Source organism: Salmo salar, chromosome ssa10 (assembly GCF_905237065.1).
Source record: "Salmo salar chromosome ssa10, Ssal_v3.1, whole genome shotgun sequence".
NCBI lineage: Eukaryota > Metazoa > Chordata > Actinopteri > Salmoniformes > Salmonidae > Salmo > Salmo salar.
The window spans coordinates 94,421,272-94,441,738 of record NC_059451.1 but is presented as its reverse complement, the minus strand read 5'-3'; the positions used below and the strand labels follow the sequence as shown (position 1 = coordinate 94,441,738).

Sequence of the window (20,467 nt, the reverse complement as noted above, 5' to 3'; positions counted from 1 at the left end):
AAGTGGTCAGATGACCCAGATGCTAAGATGCAGGACTGTTTTGCTAACACAGACTGGAATATGTTCCGGGATTCTTCCGATGGCATTGAGGAGTACACCACATCAGTCACTGGCTTCATCAATAAGTGCATCGATGACGTCGCCCCCACAGTGACCGTACGTACCCCAACCAGAAGCCATGGATTACAGGCAACATCCGCACTGAGCTAAAGGGTAGAGCTGCCGCTTTCATGGAGTGGGACTCTAACCCGGACACTTATTAGAAATCCCGTTATGCCCTCTGACGAACCATCAAACAGGCAAAGCGTCAATACAGGACTATAATCGGATCGTACTACACTGGATCCAATGGTCGTTGGATGTGGCAGGGCTTGCAAACTATTATGGACTACAAAGGGAAGCCGCGAGCTGCCAAGTGACACGAGCCTACCAGATGAGCTAAATTACTTCAATGTGAGCTTTGAGGCAAGCAACACTGAAGCGTGCATGAGAGCACCAGCTGTTCCGGACGACTGTGTGATCACGCGCTCCATATCCAATGTGAGTAAGACCATTAAACAGGTCAACATTCACAAGGCTGCAGGGCCAGATGGATTACCAGGACGTGTGCTCTGAGTATGCGCTGACCAACTGGCAAGTGTCTTCACTGACATTTTCAACCTGACCCTGACTGAGTCTGTAATACCAACATGTTCCAACATATCTGTCTACATGTGATTCATGTTCTTCTGACAGACGTTCACTATGGTGCATTATGTTTGTTGGAACCTTTCCAGCACGCTGGCAATAAACAGTGATTAATTTAAGATTGACTTCGAGTGTCCCTGTGTAAAAATTTCCACAACCGGGTGGTGAATTTTCACACCAAATGTGATATGTTTAATATATATACTATATACCATGTTATGATGATGTTCTTGTTGTTGTATGTTTATTGAAAATCTGTGGTCAAATTTCCCAAAGGTCATGTATACTGTAGGTCAGGCCTGGGCAACTTCAGTCCTCGGGGGCCTGATTGGTGTCACATGTTTGCCCCAGCTAACACACCTGACTTAAATAATCAGCTAAACATGATCTTTAGTTAAAATGCAATTAGTTTAAATCAGCTGTGTTTGCTAGGGATGGGGGAAAAGTGTGACACCAATCAGGCCCCCAAGGACTGGAATTGCCCAGGCCTGCTGTAGATTATCTATGTTCTCCATAAAGACTTTAGGTCGTTCCACGAGTAGAGTGCCTTTTGCATCCCTTAGACATTTTAAGTAGAAATTGTGCTCCAATATTGAATTTTTAAAGCCTGTTGTATTAAATGAAGTGCCCTTTAATATAGACCTCATGGGAAATTCAATACATCTTATTTTGAATAAATCATGTTATTTGTCACATGCACAGAGTACAACAGGCTGTGAAATGCTTACTTACAAGCCCTTAACCAACAACACAGTTAAAGAAAAAAAAATACCTAGAAAATAAAAGATTAAAAAATAAAAGTAGCAAATAATTTGGTTAGAGCGTTGGGCCAGTAACCGAAAGGTTGCTGGATCAAATCCCTGAGCTGACAAGGTAAAAATCTGTTGTTCTGCCCCTGAACAAGACAGTTAACCCACTGTTCCCAGGTAGGCGTCATTGTAAATAAGAATTTGTTCTTAACTGACTTGCCTTGTTAAATAAAAGTTACATTTAAAAATCATGTACTTCATTGTGTGCATGCCATTCCAAACCCACCCACAGGATGGTGGCAGTTTCCTACTGTAGTACAAAGGCACCAATTCTATTGTAGCTATCGCACTAATCCAGTGTCAAATGTATACACCATTGCAGATCTATGCACCGAGTGAGTGAGTGTAAATGTATAAAGGGTTTAATGGATATGTTAGTTCTGTTCTTTCAGTGGAACTGCCACTGTTGATCTTATAAAAGTGAACTGCTACAGCCTTAGCCAGTCACAGCCTTGTTATAAACGTCTGATAAAAGTTTTACTGTTGTTCTTTGGTCGGTCCAGAAGCGTGTGTGCATGCTTGTGTGTGCATCTGAGCCAGACAGACAGACAGATGGACGGAGACCTCAGCCAGACAGAACACAAGCTCGGCCTGAGGTGGTAAATTAAGATACATTCTATCTGACTTCATTACTGAAATGCAACTCCTCCATGTTGTACTGAAATTTAGGAGATCAGAGAGATGGGAAAGATACACAGACTCAGACAATTACTTGCACGCACACACAGACCCACACACAGTAGTCTGTACTAAAAGCAGACTGAAGGTGTGCTAATGCACATATTGGACGGTGATGGGGCTCACTGAGTTAAGAGCAGAGCTAAGAAGGTATTACTGTAGACTGCTGAGTCACACACACACACACACACACACACACACACACACACACACACACACACACACACACACACACACACACACACACACACACACACACACACACACACACACACACACACACACACACACACACACACACACACACACACACACACACACACACACACACACAGAGACAAAGCATTCTTTTAATCAGGGCCAGACACTGATCCTCTAATCTCTTCACACCGTATCACTCCATCTTTCCTCCAACCATATCTTATCCCAACATATCTCTCATATCTCTCCTCTCCATCTCTCAACTTCTCCTGACTTCATACCGGTCTAGTTTTTCTTTCGGTTCTTGAGTGAAAGCAGCCAACCTTTCTCTTTCATTCTGTCTCCACCCTCACTACAGAGAACCCGGCCCTGAGCTGTGTCCACATCCCTCCACCCTGACATGATGCCAAAGACAGCCTGGCCTACAAATCCAGGGCTACAATCTAGGCCAAGAGGTTGCCTTTTCTTCCTGGTAGTCTATTGATTGATTAATGTCATTGTTTGGCCAGACAGTCCAGTCACCTGCTGTCTCAGATCTGAATCCGTCTGAATAGAGGGAAAAATTGGAAACCAGCAGTACTGCAAACCTGCAGATCTGGATTCATGAACAGGGGATTTTAGGCTGTTGCATAATGTTGTGAGGCACTGTGATAAATCTCTGTGTGGGAAATCAGACCCAGTTGATGATGGTAAGGCCATTAACATACTGTACTGTAGTTTACATGTCAACTATTGTGGTTTGGTTATGGTTTACCGCCACTGTCTCTGTGGTCTGCTCAGCTCTTCTGGATCACCATCAGGATTTTCCCAGATCTTTTGTCCCATATGTTCCCAGTTTCGCTCGGACTGGATTGGGAATGCCCTGGCACTGGCCGACACTGTCAACTAACAGCTCCACACAGTTTATAGGGTGGATTGCACCAACATGGTTTAAATAATAATGATGAATACCAAAATGAGTTTTGAACAATACACAAACATTATTACATTACATTTATATTCAGTAAATTCATAATGTTTATACTTATATCATTAACACTTAGCTCTAAGTATAAGCAAAAGCAAGCAAACAACCTGCGACGAGGTAGGCCTATTCGTTCAGCATTTTCCAAATGGACAGACAGATGATAGTTCAGATAAATTCACCAAGATGAGGCCTTAACTTTACTCTTCTTCAAGTCACCAGACAGACAGACAGACAGACAGACTCGGTTAACCGACCATTTGAAGTATTTTATTAGGCCTATGTGGTCTAAAAAGGAAGGAGAATACAATCATGAGGATCCACTTTAAATCCAATTTACCGATGCACAGACAGCGCATGGCGCAAACAAAACCCTGGCAATATCAACTGGAATTACATGTCTCTATAGCTGAACTTTTTTTTGAAACAAATATTTTAATGTTTGACTGTCACTGGCAAACATGGTTAAAGACCCAACAACATTATATAGTATCTCATCCTCGTCAAGAAAAGCACATGAGCTAATTATAATACACAAAGTAAGCAAAACAATGAAATCATTCCAACATTACCAAAAATGATGAATAAGATACTAATGACAATTGAGATGTACAAACTATGGCATAAGGAAACGATCAGCGTATAAGAAGCAATCCGTAATTTCGATTAAAATGCTACAATAATGAGCGAGCTTAGGACGTTGTCAAAATAACTATTTGTTTAGTACTTTGAAATGTAATAAGGGTGAGGCACATGAGCTACTAACTTACTACACAACATACACTTAGTATTACTTTCTTAGCTTCAGTATACATATCCCTGGCATATTACATAATTTATGTAATATATAAGTCCGTGGGGATGTAGATGCGGTCCAGAGGGCAGGTGGCAGGAGCGGGTTTGCTCTCCAGAGCCTGCTGGATGTCCACATCTACATCCCAAAACACAGGGCCAACAATACAGGAGGACCGATTGATGGGCTGGTGGACACTCAAGGCCCTCCACCGATATGGAACCACAGGGTGTGGGAAAGCACATTTGGCCCCTACGTCCATGGGTTCAGGCTTTGACTCAGAACGGTCAACGAAGGAGGTACAGAGGCGATTGCGGTGCCTACGCTCCCGAAGAAGGATTGTCTTCTTGGCACGCCAACTCCGTCTGGACCTCTTAGCTTAATCCTCTTCTGAATAGGGCGCAGAGCGCGGCTCATTCCATCCGCTGGATGCTGCCACTGTCCAAAAGGTGAGCGCATACTCCGCCGTGGTCTGACACTCTTGCCGTAGTTGAAGTGGTCGTAGACGCCCCTGAACAGAGACATGAGCCCCTCATAGGAACCCAGCTCCTCCTCTCCTCTCTACCACACGGCCGTAGCCCACTCCAATGCCCGTCCGGTCAGAAGGGAAATAACCGTGGCAACCTTGGACCTCTCGGTGGTAGGGGCTCCCATCTGATGAGTGAAATAGAAGGTGCACTGGAGTAGGAAGCCACAGCATTTGGATAGAGACCTGTCACAACGGGCATCGCTGACCTGGGCAGATTGTTGGCAAGGCTGGGGTGCTGGTTTGCTGGGTCGACTTGTGGTAGAGAATCCTCCGCTTGTTGTAGGTGACACCCCTCGGGAAATTTTGAACGCAGAGGACCTCATCCATATGTTAAGATAATGGACATAATGTCAACCCAGAGATCGCGCTAGTGGGGCACCTATCGAGGATATATAAACAGGTGCATTATCAGTGTCTGATTAGGATGTTGTGACCTGTAACATGTTATACCTGAGTAAAGGACCATGTTTGAACTTTACCTAACTCTTCGACGTTATTTATTCGCATACAAATAAAAACACATTGCCGTCTCCAGTTGTTCTAGCTGGTCGCGGTGTTGGCGAAGTAGGTATCCCTGTTTGCTGACCATCTGGGAGATGTCCTGATTAACTGCTGCTTCCATTTGTTGAGGTAGTATTCTGTAATGTTGACGTGGGGAGTCAGGAAGTAGGTGCAGTTAGTGAGCTTAATAATAACGAACATAGAACGATACAGAACAAGAGAAACGTCTGACAAGGAAACTGAACTGATAACAAAAGAGTGCTATATAAAGGGTAAGTAATCAGGGAGTAATGAAGTCCAGGTGTGACTGATAATGAGACGCAGCTGTGCGTAAAGATGGGTTGCCAGGACCGGTGGTTAGTAGACCGGCAACATCGAGCACCGGAGAGGGGGAGCAGGAGTAGACGTAACAGCAGTGCCTGGATATTGTACCAGCCATGGCACCAGCAGCAAAAACACCAGAGAGGCCAAGCAAACACCTCAGAACTGACATGAACCAAGCTCATATTGGTGTTTTGGAGAGAGCTGGAGTGAGAGAAACATTTTAGGTCCTAAATTTACAAAAATAGCTACTGCAATTTCAGAAACAGAAACTTCTTCAGGGAAACAAATGCCCACTGTGTAAAGAATGCTGATCTTTTTAGTTATTTAAACAATTATTTATTAAAACTATGCTTTCCAAGCAATTTGGTGTCCTCCAGTCTTGTCCCCACTCTTGTGTTCTGGTGCTTCCAGTTCCACCCTGTATGGTATTGAGAATAACAATGTCGTAATAATACATTTTAATACAGACAGCCTAATTAGGAATTGTACTTGTCTATTAAAATATACACCTTAGGCTGCAAAATGGTTCTCAATCAAGGTTCTCCTTACAGAATTCCAGTTGCATTGGCAGCATGTTGCCATCTTCTCCATTCTCTTCAGGTAGGTCCTCCTCAGCCCACTCGGGTAACTCATCTCCTTGTCTCTTGCAAATGTTATACAAAACTGCCACTACAATAATGATTGTCAGTGTAGTGCCCATCTTCGTTGCGGAGCCCCTGCTGTAGGCACAGGAATCTTTTTTTCCACACTCCAAAAACTCTCTATGATACCTCTTTCCAAGAATGTGCAAAGCTGTCAACAAGGCAAAGGGTGGTTACTTTGAAGAATCTCAAATATAAAATATTAGAGAAAGGATTTAGAGAAAGGATTTACTTTAACTAGGATTCATTTAAAACTAGGTTTAAAGTTTGGTACAACAAATCCCTGTTTCCACTGACACTTAAAATTTTTGCCAAATTAGGGTCAAATTCAAGGTGGCTCGAATGTATTTCCAAATTCGAACCTGGGTTGACTTCAAAGTACTAATGGAAACAGGGCTTAAGATTAATAGATAAACCTTGATTTAACCCAGTTTAACAGTTAATCCATGTTGATGCTACCCATCCACAGTCTTTAGTCAGAGTGTGTGAATGGGGTATCTTATCATTATGTGATATCATACTGAAGTCATATATCACTGTAGGCTCTAAGACTAACAGGTGTGACTGCCTGGGTTTGAACTTGGGTCAACTGTGTGTTTCAGGCAAGGTTACTCATCACGTAAGTGTAGTTCACTAAATCAACGCCATCACAGAGGTTTTGTTACTAAAGCTTTAAATGGGCATGGTGACACTGGACTAGGAGCCACACTCCTTTATTTCTGTACCTCACAATAAACGTTTTTTAATAAATGTCACATTTTGCAGCTTGTTTTACTGAATGTCAGCAGGCCAGGTTCTGGTTTAAAAAGGCCAGAGAGGTGATTGGAGGAACAGAATGCACTGAGAGTCCCGCTGACCAATAGAGACAGCCCAGAGTGACCACTGAGACAGGCCTGTAAAACAAGACTTTTTACTGTCTGTGGGGTGACCCATCTCACATCCAGTATATCTCTAATCTCTCTAATATCAATCTCTATATCATCATAGAGAATTAACACATTAGACATTTCCAACACTTAAAAAATTATGCTGTACACTCTGGATCTCTAACCATTTATAGCAGCTCATAGCTCCTTTACAACGGCCTTTATACAGTGGGCATGAGTTAATACAGAATGTATGGGGGCCTATAAAAACATTTCGAGTGCTTTCCAGTTCCCACACAGCTAGAAGTCTGAAAAAACAGTCCAGGGCTCTATTCTATCTGTATTGCTGAAGCGTTACAGATTGCGCGATAGAAATGTATAGGCAATTTCCTATTGACTCAGCTGACTTTGTCAGAGTTTAACGTGAATACAGTTTCCACTAACACAGGAACTTTGCTTTTAAAGCCCCCATGCAGTCTTTGTAATATTTTTTTTTATCATCACTATGTCTAATAAATCACTGTGTGTGTTTATTTAATCTTTTTTTTTTTTACTCAAAAATATATATTTTTTACCATTTATTTCCCTGAGCCTCCTTTGGTACTTGAAATGCTCAGAACTGAATTTGTGGGCATTAGGAAACACATTTGAAGATATTTACATACACAGCCCTGATTGGCTGATAAGATAGTCTAGAGCCCACCCCCTTACCCAGATGAACAGACATTGGTCTAGTATAATCAGATCACAGCTCACTGACCATTTTACTTACCCTATTGAAATGGATACTTGCATAGTGTATAGTCTTTTGTTAAGAGATGTAGCTAGCTAGCTAAACAATGAACCATAATCCCAACTCATGAAGTTACAACCCTGCATGAATCTGCAGGTAGCTAACAAATCAGGTTCAACGTTAGCTAGCTAACATTAGGCTATAACTAGCAAAGCAAATGGCTCTGAGATACATATAATATTACTACACAGATCACACACGTAACATTAGCTAGCAAGCCAGCCAGCTAACGTTAGCTAGCTAGCTAATAGTACACTTTAACTTGAAACGAAAACAACTTTCTGTCAAAATTAGAAATGTGTAATAACTGAAAATGTAGCTAGCTAGTCGATCTTACTCATATAGATGGAATGGATGCTTCTCCCTGTGACGGATGCCACGGTTGCCCTTACTTAGTTTGAAGATGTAATCCGGAGACAGGTTTTTTCTCCATCTCTTTAGCTATCATACTCTAATTCTACTGATTTCAAAACTTGGTCCTCCAGAAAGTGGAGAGCAACACTTATGCAGTTCAACTACACAATATATATACTGCTCAAAAAAATAAAGGGAACACTTAAACAACACAATGTAACTCCAAGTCAATCACACTTCTGTGAAATCAAACTGTCCACTTAGGAAGCAACACTGATTGACAATAAATTTCACATGCTGTTGTGCAAATGGAATAGACAACAGGTGGAAATTATAGGCAATTAGCAAGACACCCCCAATAAAGGAGTGGTTCTGCAGGTGGTGACCACAGACCACTTCTCAGTTCCTATGCTTCCTGGCTGATGTTTTGGTCACTTTTGAATGCTGGCGGTGCTTTCACTCTAGTGGTAGCATGAGACAGAGTTTACAACCCACACAAGTGGCTGAGGTAGTGCAGCTCATCCAGGATGGCACATCAATCCGAGCTGTGGCAAGAAGGTTTGCTGTGTCTGTCAGCGTAGTGTCCAGAGCATGGAGGCGCTACCAGGAGACAGGCCAGTACATCAGGAGATGTGGAGGAGGCCGTAGGAGGGCAACAACCCAGCAGCAGGACCGCTACCTCCACCTTTGTGCAAGGAGGAGCAGGAGAAGCACTGCCAGAGCCCTGCAAAATGACCTCCAGCAGGCCACAAATGTGCATGTGTCTGCTCAAACGGTCAGAAACAGACTCCATGAGGGTGGTATGCCCGACGTCCACAGGTGGGGGTTGTGCTTACAGCCCAACACCATGCAGGACGTTTGGCATTTGCCAGAGAACACCAAGATTGGCAAATTCGCCACTGGCGCCCTGTGCTCTTCACAGATGAAAGCAGGTTCACACTGAGCACGTGACAGACGTGACAGAGTTTGGAGACGCCGTGGAGAACATTCTGCTGCCTGCAACATCCTCCAGCATGACCGGTTTGGCGGTGGGTCAGTCATGGTGTGGGGTGGCATTTCTTTGGGGGGCCGCACAGCCCTCCATGTGCTCGCCAGAGGTAGCCTGACTGCCATTAGGTACCGAGATGAGATCCTCAGACCCCTTGTGAGACCATATGCTGGTGCGGTTGGCCCTGGGTTCCTCCTAATGCAAGACAATGCTAGACCTCATGTGGCTGGAGTGTGTCAGCAGTTCCTGCAAGAGGAAGGCATTGATGCTATGGACTGGCCCGCCCGTTCCCCAGACCTGAATCCAATTGAGCACATCTGGGACATCATGTCTCGCTCCATCCACCAACGCCACGTTGCACCACAGACTGTCCAGGAGTTGGCGGATGCTTTAGTCCAAGTCTGGGAGGAGATCCCTCAGGAGACCATCCGCCACCTCATCAGGAGCATGCCCAGGCGTTGTAGGGAGGTCATACAGGCACGTGGAGGCCACACACACTACTGAGCCTCATTTTGACTTGTTTTAAGGACATTACATCAAAGTTGGATCAGCCTGTAGTGTGGTTTTCCACTTTAATTTTGAGTGTGACTCCAAATACAGACCTCCATGGGTTGATAAATTGGATTTCCATTGATTATTTTTGTGTGATTTTGTTGTCAGCACATTCAACTATGTAAAGAAAAAAGTATTTAATAAGATTATTTCATTCATTCAGATCTAGGATGTCTTATTTTAGTGTTCCCTTTATTTTTTTGAGCAGTGTATTTAAGTATCAAAAGTAAATGTAGTTGCTAAAATATACTTAAGTATCAAAAGTAAAAGTACGAATAAAAAAAGAAATCCTTATATTAAGCAAACCAGATGGCACAATTTTCACACGCCAACACTCAGACATAATTTAAAAACAAAGCACTTATGTTTAGTGAGTCCGCCAGATCAGAGGCAGTAGGAATGACCAGGGATGTTGTCTTGATAAGTGTGCAAATTAGACCATTTTCTGTCCTGCTAAGTATTCAAAATGTAACGAGTACTTTTGGGTGTCAGGGAAAATGTATGGAGTAAAAAGTACATTATTTTCTTTAGGAATATAGTGAAGTAAAAGTAAAAGTTGTCAAAAATATAAATAGTGAACTACATATACCCCAAAAAACGACTTAAATAGTACTTTAAAGTATTTTTACTTAAGTAATTTACACAACTGGAAATAGCCTATAAAAAAATCAGGAAAATTATGTTTTATCTCCAATGCTCCTTTAAGGTCTAGCCTGGTGATAACTAACACCCTGATGTTTTGGCGATGTTGGAGGTGTAAATGCGTTGGAGCTGTCAAAAATGGGAGAAGCTGACCATGTGCTCATTGTCATGTAGTCACACCCATCCCACTCATTCTGAACTACGTCAAGTTCAGAACGAGAAAGTGTAGGCTATATAGAAATAATTGAAAATGTATGTTCGAACTTGTAAACAAGGCTGCATGTAATTTCTCTTAATGCAGCTCCGTGCAGCTAATGGCAATGTTGGCTTTAGGCAGTGGTGTAAAGTACTTAAGTAAAAATACTTTTAAGTAGCACTTAAGTGATTTTTTTTTTGGGGGGGGGGGGTATCTGTACTTTACTACAGTGGCTTGTGAAAGTATTCACCCCCTTGGCATTTTTCCTATTTTGTTGGGAGGTTTGTATCATTTGATTTACACAACATGCCTACCACTTTGAAGATGCGAAATATTTTTTTTGTTGTGAAACAAACAAGAAATAAGACAAAAAAACGGAAAACTTGAGCGTGCATAACTATTCTAACCCCCCGCCCTAATCTATGGATTTCATATGGCTGGGAACACAGATATGCCTCTGTTGGCCACAGATACCTTAAAAAAAAGTAGGAGTGTGGATCAGAAAACCAGTCAGTATCTGGTGTTACTGTCTGCCATCATGCAGTGCGACACATCTCCTTCGCATAGAGTTGATCAGGCTGTTGATTGTGGCCTGTGGAATGTTGACCCACTCCTCTTTAATGGTTTTGCGAAGTTGCTGGATATTTACATTTACATTTAAGTCATTTAGCAGACGCTCTTATCCAGAGCGACTTACAAATTGGTGCATTCACCTTGATGGGAACTGGAATACCCTGTCACATACGTCGATTCCCGAGCGTTCCAAACATGGGTGGTGAGTATGCAGGCCATGGAAGAACTGAGACATTTTCAGCTTCCAGGAATTTTGTACAGATCCTTGCGACATGGGGCTGTGCATTATCGTGCTGAAACATGAGGTGATGACAGCGGATGAATGGCATGACAATGGGCCTCAGGATTTTGTCACAGTATCCCTGTGCATTCAAATTGCCAATGTTAAAACGCAATTGAGTTCGTTGTTTGTAGCTTATGCATGCCCATACTATAACCCCACCACCACCGCGGGGCACTCTGTTTACAAAGTTGACATCAGCAAACCGTTCTCCCACACACGCCATACACGCTGTCTACCATCTGACATGTACAGTTGAAACTGGGATTCATCCATGAAGAGCACACTTCTCCAGCGTGCCAGAGGCCATTGAAGGTGCGCATTTACTGAAGTTGGTTATGACGGAGATCTTCAGTTAGGTCAAGACCCTGGTGAGGACAACGAGCACGCAGATGAGCTTCCCTGAGACGGTTTCTCTAAAATCACGTTGGAGGTGGCTAATCGTAGATAATTCAAGATTATATTCTCTGTTAACTTCTCTAGGGCCAGTGGGACGATTTCGTCCCACCTACTCAACAGCCAGTTGAATCCCGTGGCGCGTTATTCAAATACCTTAGAAATGCTATTACTTCAATTTCTCAAACATATAACTATTTTACACAATTATAGATACAGAACTCCTCTATCCACTCGAATGTCCGATTTCAAAATAGCTTTTCGGCGAAAGCAAAACATTAGCAATATTCTCAGTAGATAGCCCGGCATCACAGGGCTAGCTATTTAGACACCCAGCAAGTTTAGCACTCACCAAAGTCAGATTTACTATAAGAAAAATGTTATTACCTTTGTTGTCTTCGTCAGAATGCACTCCCAGGACTTCTACTTCAATAACAAATGTTGGTTTGGTCCCAAATAATCCATTGTTATATCCAAATAGCGGCGTTTTGTTCGTGCGTTCAAGACACTATCCGAAAGGGTAAATAAGGGTGACGAGCATGGTGCATTTCGTGACAAAAAAATTCTAAATATTCCATTACCGTACTTCGAAGCATGTCAACCGCTGTTTAAAATCAATTTTTATGCCATTTTTCTCGTAAAAAAGCGATAATATTCCGACCGGGAATCTGCATTTAGGTAAACAGACGAAAGAAAATAAAGCATGGGGTCGACTCGGGCACGCGCCTAAGCCCATTGTCCTCTGATCGGCCACTTGCCAAAAGCGTAAATGTGTTTCAGCCTGGGGCTGCCTCGATATCATTCAGCTTTTTCCCGGGCTCTGAGAGCCTATGGGAGCCGTAGGAAGTGTCACGTTACAGCAAAGATCCTCAGTCTTCAATAAAAAGAGCCAAGATGAACAACAACTTGTCAGACAGGCCACTTCCTGTTCAGAATCCTCTCAGGTTTTTGCCTGCCATATGAGTTCTGTTATACTCACAGACACCATTCAAACAGTTTTAGAAACTTTAGGGTGTTTTCTATCCAAAGCCAATAATTATATGCATATTCTAGTTACTGTGCAGGAGTAGTAACCAGATTAAATCGGGTACGTTTTTTATCTGACCGTGTCAATACTGCCCCCCTACCCCCAACAGGTTAACAGCTCTGGTGGACATTCCTGCAGTCAGCATGCCAATTTCACGCTCCCTCAAAACTTGAGACATTTGTGGCATTTTGTTGTGTGACAAAAATGCACATTTAAGAGTGGCCTTTTATTGTCCCCAATCAAAGCAGGGTCCCCCCACTTCCTCTCCTCCCACAGCTGATGATTAGCAGCAGCAGGCTATCTACACTCATTGAAAGCGGGCTCCTGTGGTTGGCGGTTGCAGTAAAACATTTTTTTTCAAAATGTTTCTCTACCTCAAGGGCCCCTTACGGGCTGGGGTGCCGGGGCTTCAGCCCTTTAAGCCCCCTGCATTAATCAGGCCCTGCTCCCGAACTATAAAGGCGCGCCATGCCAGCGCACTATCTCCAGAGTTCTGTCTGAACCCGCAAGACGCAACCGAGACTACACTGATAATTATTAACACCAAACTAGGTTAGTAGCCTACTAGGACTGTTAATATAATCTTGTTTAGGTGATTTTCAATCAGGAAAGCGATATTCTAAATAATTTAAACAGTTGAAAAGTTGATTTAAATGTTTTTGTCATGAAATCTTGACGCATTGTTTTGCCATTGAATTTCGCAAAATTGCTGCTATTTTGTCACGCAATTAGTTTACAACTAAATACCTTAGTTATGATATACTGATAGTTACTTAATTTAAGGAATTCCAAGTATGTTTCTTCTAGACTTCAACAGGTGCGCTGACTAAACTCAGTGAGGGGAGATTCTGCCTTTGCCTGAGAACAGTGGAGTTTTTCTTCAGTTGAGCTTTTCTGTCCTGTTCTAACCTGTACCCGAGGGTTGTGACTCCCGCTTGCCGCCATGCCCTCACTGTTCCCGGCATGGCTCTGCTGCCTTAGCCTGCTAACCGTGGAGACACACACCCTGGCCCTGCCGCGGCCAGCCCGGACACAGCCACACAGGTAAGGCCACTTCACACTATCACTGTGACTGATATAACATCGTTTTGCTACAAACCTCTAGACTACTGTAGTAAATCAATCAAATTACAGTATGCTAGTCCTAGGTTTTAGGAGGTGAGGGTGCAAGGCAAAATAAGGTGTCTACATTATTATTATTTTGAAGGATGGAGATCAAGCAGTCCATAATGCAACATATTTAAGAAGAGACAGTATGAACTAATGATATTGATTCAGACAGAGCTGTGGGCCAACCTCTGTGTTCATTGTTTGGTTCATCATATCTGTCTTTGCGATGTGTGTGTCTGCTTCAGTGTATTAGGTGGAAGGGAGAGATGGAACATAAATTATACCCCCCCTCCTTTTATTTTACACACACACACACACCCTGCCCCTAACCTCTCTCTCTGTCTGGCCATTGCAGTGGCAGTAAGTTATGTGTGAAAAGGTTACAACAACAGAATGAGGTAATTCCTCTAAAAGCCCCCGGTAGAATGACCCTGTATAATGAATGAGGGAGGTGGAGGGCTGTGCGGGTGTGTGCGTGTGTGTTTGTTTCCGTTGTGATTTAATAAGGATTGGGAAAACGGATACACAATATTAACACCTCAGTTTGTGAGGGAAGGTTGAGGGGCAGTGTGTTGCTTAGTGTTGTGTGGACAGTTGTGTTGGTGTGTGTTTATAGTAGGAAGTAAATTGCTTTATCAGAGACCAACTGTAGTGACCAGTATCTCTCTGGAAGCTGTGTTTTGAATGCTAACTAATGAAGCAGGTTCTAGTTATGGTATCTTACCACAGTGTTTCTCCAGTCCTCCACCCAACATTACACATGTTTATTATAACCTGTCACATGTGGATATGTGCGTGTGGTGGGTGTCTTACAGTGATAAAGGTCCTGTGTGGCTCAGTTGGTAGAGCATTACGCTTTCAACGCCAGCATGGTGGGTTTGATTCCCACGGGGAACCAATCACTCTAGATAAGAGTGTCTGCTAAATGACTAAAATGTAAAATAAATGAGACATGTAAAGAGTTGAAAAGGACAGGCGGAGGAGAGGAAGGAGAAGTAGGGAAGTAGTGTTTCTCTCATCTGAAGTGGTTGGTGTGTGAAAGATGGTTGGTGTGTGCTTCTCTTTGGTTCAGGGCTCATGCTGGGGTCTAACCTGGGAGGAATGCAAGAGTAGCTCTTTATTCACACAAATGGACGTACGCACACGCACACACACAGCCCCTCCGTATTCAGAGGTAGTGATCTGGTACAGTAGTCTGATGCTAGAATCAGTATTTCATCAGATCTCTGCAGACTTTATCATTTGATCAGACACAGTAGCTGTTTCTCATTCTCTCCACCCAACCTTTATCTTTATTTCCACACCAGTCAATCGTTGTTAGTCACATAGAGGGGGCCATCACCACCTCTCTCTTGTTCTCTCTCTCAATCACTCTCTCTCTCTTTCACCTAATAGATATGAGAGTTTATCAAAATTATATTTGTTTTCAAATTCTTTGTGGGTCTGTGTAATCTGAGGGAATCATATGTCACACACACACACAAGTAGCGGATGGTGGTTGGTCAGTGGCCTACATTTTGGTGCCAAGTGCCTTTTTCTTCCGGAGACGACCTTGTTCTGACACGATCCCCAGGTGGTCCTGGCGCTCCAAACCGGTAGAGAGGTGTGTGTGTCTGTGTGTCTTAATGGTGCATAGAGCATAAGAAAACACTATAACTGCCAGGAAGTCAGGTGTAGGGTGCACGTGTTTGTCCTACTAATGCACAGCTAACGTTTAACATTTCACTGATGTCCAGTGGGTCTGGAAACAGAGAGAATGTGTGTGTCTCTGTGACCTTTGACCTGTGTGGTTTAATATGGCAGCCATTTTCCACGGGGTCATGATGTCCCTTCAGAGAATAACACACTGGATTACTGGATATTAAAGATAGGCCTACATTACCTCACATACACTATAGTTTGGGCAGATGGTGTTGAAAATGGTTTGAGCTCATAACAAAAGCTTGTTTTTCTAGAGTGTGACAGTAAAAGTAAACAATAACAGTGAAATCTTCATTTTGTCAACTAATGCCATAAAATAACAGCTACAGTACACATGCAAATGGCATAGAGAGTAATGAGAACATGGACTGTTTGTAATCCCTCCATGAGTTGATATAGCTTATGCACACTCGTCACATTAGAATGACGGCATCTGGAGGAAGACAATTGAAGGATGGAAGGGTGCTAACTAGGTAGGGTTGGCTAGCCCATCATACAGTGGAGTCACCTGATCCGAGACCTGAATTAGTGTCACCCTCCTCTAACTAAGTCTTTCTAAAACCTACCATCGTTTCTGAGGAGACGCTGATTGGACCATTTATTTTCTGCAGTATTCAAAATGGCCTTCTATTAGTGGAACTGAATCAGTGAAGTGAAATAGTAGTGAAACAGAGAGACATTCAGGATTCCAGGCTAGGTCTCTTTTACATAGGACTAAACCATGGATTTTCATGTTACCAGTCAGAGTTGCTTTTACTTTTGTTTGGCGTGTGTGTGTGTGTAGGTTGTCAGATGAAAGAGATGAATGAGACTCTGAAGCAGACACTGTGTCTCCTGTTATCAACACGCACACTCGCAGGCCATTACCCATTCACGGACTAATATTTTTTTGTGTGTAAAAGGGTTCAGGTAACATAAACACTAATGTTGCAACGCACTGTGTGATCCCCGCACGCACATACAAACATAGGCTGACAGAGGGATAGACACAGAAAAGGACTGTTTTAGCAGTACAGTCAAAGTGAATTATATCATGACATTTGGAGGGACCTCTGTTTTCTTCACGGGACCTCCTATGTGTGGACACATTTGCATGTGCACCCATTTTTTTATGGACCTAATAAAAACGGCAATTTAACTGTAAAAATGTAGTAACTTTTAATGTGGCATGAACGCAACCAGTCATGATGTTTTCATGTGATTGTCAAACAAATTCCTTCAAAAAGTAGGCTACTTGCGCACATTCGTCCACTGCAAAATAATTCCAGCATCCAAACAGTACACTGTGCACTCGCCGTTTGATGAATGGAAAGACACAGCTGTTACACAACACCATAAAGTGTAATGACATTCAACGATTGTAACCTGAATTAATTGATGCGTCTTTTTTGTAAAAAGGAAAGTCGGGAAACATGAAAAGTGGCTGAATTACAGTTTAAACCATGACAGAGAGAGGTGGGGGTTTTCGTTCAATTTAGAATACGTTTTTATTTTCATATTTACCACTGTAGCAGTACAAAATTGCATTTAAATCAAATGGTTAAATTAGCATTATTTAGAGACACCGACCCAAAGTTTAACTTTTGTTGCCTTTATGGGAGCTCATGGCTCATGCAGGGTAATTCGTACACGAGTACAGCGTGTCTTTAGTGTGTGGGTGGGTAGGTGGCTGGCTGTGTGTCTGTGTGTTGCATAATCGCTCAGGCAGGTCACACAACTCATCAGACAGCCTCTTACTGCCACTCAGACTGCTGGATAAAGGAGGGAGGGAATGAAGACAGAGTGGGGTGAAAATGAGGGGAGAGGCCATTGTAGTAGAGTGAGAGACAAGAAAGGAGGGGAGGGAGGGAGGTGAAAAGCCTAAGTATAAAAGATGAAGCATTAAAATAGAGAAGAGGAGTAGAGGCTCTTGACTGAGTAGGTCTCAGGAAGTCTCTCCCCCTCTTTCTCACTCTCTCTCTGGTGTGTGTTGTTTAGACATTTCTTAAGACTTAAAAAATAAAGAGGTGTTGTTGATTAACTGTAAATACATTACTAATCATATGAGACTGCAATCATTGACTGAATACCTAGAAATGTCTCGTAAGGCTTTAACTTAAATATAGAAACATTAATAAGCATGACACTCATTTCTGTATGAGTTGTATAACTGGACATTTTCTCCTATACAGTATATTAAAAAAGCCAAGTTAATTTGTGTCTGGAATATGAGGTTCTTGCACAGCATATTTCTGGAGCGAGGTCTCTCGCTCTCTGCCTCTCTCAGCTCTCCTCAGGACACCTGTTCCGAGTGTGTCTGAAACATTCCTCCTCGTCTCAATGCTCAAATTACACTCAGAAATCCAAGTAGTAATTGCTGTACCTGACTGCTGTACCTGACTGGTGTGTGTGTGCGTGTGTGTGTGTGTGTGTGTGTGTGTACGTGTTTTTGCGGCATGTATGTGACTGTCTCTCTCTTTCTCTCTTAGGTTTATATTATCCAGAACCTCCTGGACACCTGGGTCGTCTTCGTCTCTCACTATGGCGACGGTTGTCAGCCCGACTGTTGCCCTGGACGACAGCGTTGCCCTTAGAAACAGATGGGCCGTCTGGAGGGCCCTGCTCCCTAAAGGACCCCCGAGGCAGTCTAACCTAATGCCTGACCATGAAGGCCCACTGGCCAAGCCATCCAGTCCACTGCCTGACCAGAACTACCACCTCTCTAGAGAGGGGACGTCACGGGGTCGCCGTCATGCCAACGGTAGCGGTGGGCGTGGCCAGGGTCAGCTGATGAGGGTGGGGTGTGTCCTGGGAACCTGTCAAGTTCAGAACCTCAGTCACCGACTCTACCAGCTGATTGGACAGAGTGGGAGACAAGACTCCTCCCCCATCAACCCCCGTAGCCCGCACAGCTACGGCTGAATAACTTTATCGGCAACCAACAAACAAACAGACAGCTACAGCTGAATAACGTAATCAACAAGCAACACACAGGCAGAGCCACATCTGAATACATTTATCAACAAGACAACCTATACACAGCTAACAGCAGAATGTGGGTCAGATGCAAGGTAGTGGAAGAAACTTAAGAGTTTTAAGTGCTGACTGTGGGTAGGGTGGAAGGAGGTCTGTAATACCTTGTTGTTCTGAGTTAGAGTCATTACTCCTGTCCCCAATGAGCTGAGCTGATCTACAATCCCCTCTCCGTGATCATCCCTATATTCTTGTGTGTCTCTAAACTCTCAATTTCAATTATCTCTCTCGCTCTCACATTCACTCTTTCACTCTCTCTCTCGCTCAAAAGTTTAGGATGTATGTCCTGAGCAAGACACACCACACCACCTTTTCTACAGGCTCTAACCAGTCACAGCCCCCCATAGTCCCAAACAGCCTTAAGAAGCTTCACAGTCCCATATTGCCCTATAAAGCTTCCTAATCTCATGTTGTCCCATGAAGTCTGATATGTAGCTCCTATTTCCTATGTTAGATGTGTGTCTAGTGAGCTACTAGGTCAAGTATATTAGAAACCCGTAAAGCACTTTTAAAGTAAATACTGTTTTATGTTTGCTATGACTTGAACATTTAAATATGTTTAAATTTATTCAAGTTTATTTGTTGTAAATTTTTCACTGACTAAACCAGTGAAACGAATGTGGCCGAAACAAATGTACATTGTCTGTTTTATTCATCTTAGTCTATCTTTGTATAAGCTGTCATATTTAATAAAGAGTATGTGTTTAAATGTGTCTTGTGAGTGTGTTGTGTCTGTGTGACAGAGAACCAGCCACCACTTTCCATGTCCACAATAACACTTCCTGCACAAGCTAATCAATGACTACTGTAGATACAGAACACACACACTGCTGTCAAGGTCAAAGGTCAGTGTGACAGGAGGTGACCTCGCTCCTCTTGCGTGATCTAGTTCACCATGACTCATTATTGGGGTCATCACGGCTGCATCGCTGTAGGTCACTTTCTCAATCTCCAATCACCATTAGTGTATGAAGTGGTCCAGGGCTGCATGGAAACAAGCCTCACACACTGTGGCCTCTAGTCTGTGTGCGTGCGTACGTCCAGTATCCTTCTTTCTCAGTCTCTGATAAAATACTGCTGACAGATCAATACCACAGAGATAAAGATACTGTCTACACCATCAGCTTTCATTCCAGACCAGCACTACCACATGTCAACTGATGCCGCTATTAAATGAAGGTGTTGGAGCAGGACAGGAGCAGAAGCTTCTCTGGGGACAGAACTGAAGACCACAATCACAATTCGGCAAGAAATGACTTAAATATGATATCATCGACTTCTCCTATGCTATTTTTATTATTCATGGAACCTACGGCCCAGACAATTTGTCAATCGAAGGAAATGACACCAATTTACCTCAAATCTAGTGATCACTTCATCTCATTATACGTGGACAGTGTTTTGCTAGACAATGTATCTCAATCGCTTCCAAACGCATTGAAGATGATAGAGAAATTAATCTTAATCTCAAATTATAAAATGAATCTAACCAAATCAGCCTACTGCCTCAAGACCCCAACGGAGGGCTCCATCTCTATTTATGGAATCCCAATCGTTTCCCCCTTTAAAATATTTGGGAGTATATATACTTCCTTCCTTAGATAAAACCATTGGCAGAAACTTTTACAAAATACTCAAATCAACTCAATCCGACCTCAGTAGATGGACTAACATCCCAGGTGCTTTAACCGTCAGAATACCTATTGTCAAAATGAATATATTGGGCTCGTTTGAGTGGTAAGGGGTGGCAGGTAGCCTATTGGTTAGAGCGTTGGGCCAGTAACCGAAAGGTTGCTAGATCAAATCCCCGAGCTGACAAGGTAAAAATCTGTTGTTCTGCCCCTGAACAA

The 20,467-nt window shown here is 43.0% G+C and overlaps 1 protein-coding gene across 4 annotated transcripts; it reads left to right on the top strand.

The window, feature by feature from the left end:
• The first annotated feature begins 13,235 nt into the window (after nt 1-13,235).
• LOC123724476 (protein ADM2) lies at nt 13,236-19,330 on the top strand. 4 transcript variants are annotated; one of them, XM_045688247.1, is made up of 3 exons: nt 13,236-13,346; nt 13,602-13,838; nt 18,074-19,330. In XM_045688247.1, exons 2-3 carry the CDS (start codon nt 13,738-13,740, stop codon nt 18,504-18,506), a joined length of 534 nt encoding a protein of 177 aa, XP_045544203.1. In that variant the 5' UTR covers nt 13,236-13,346; nt 13,602-13,737; the 3' UTR covers nt 18,507-19,330. The 4 variants fall into 4 exon arrangements, with proteins under 4 accessions (XP_045544203.1, XP_045544204.1, XP_045544205.1 ...); XM_045688248.1 differs by having other exon boundaries at nt 13,247-13,346; nt 13,588-13,838; XM_045688249.1 differs by having other exon boundaries at nt 13,314-13,346; nt 13,578-13,838.
• Nucleotides 19,331-20,467: the final 1,137 nt, after the last annotated feature.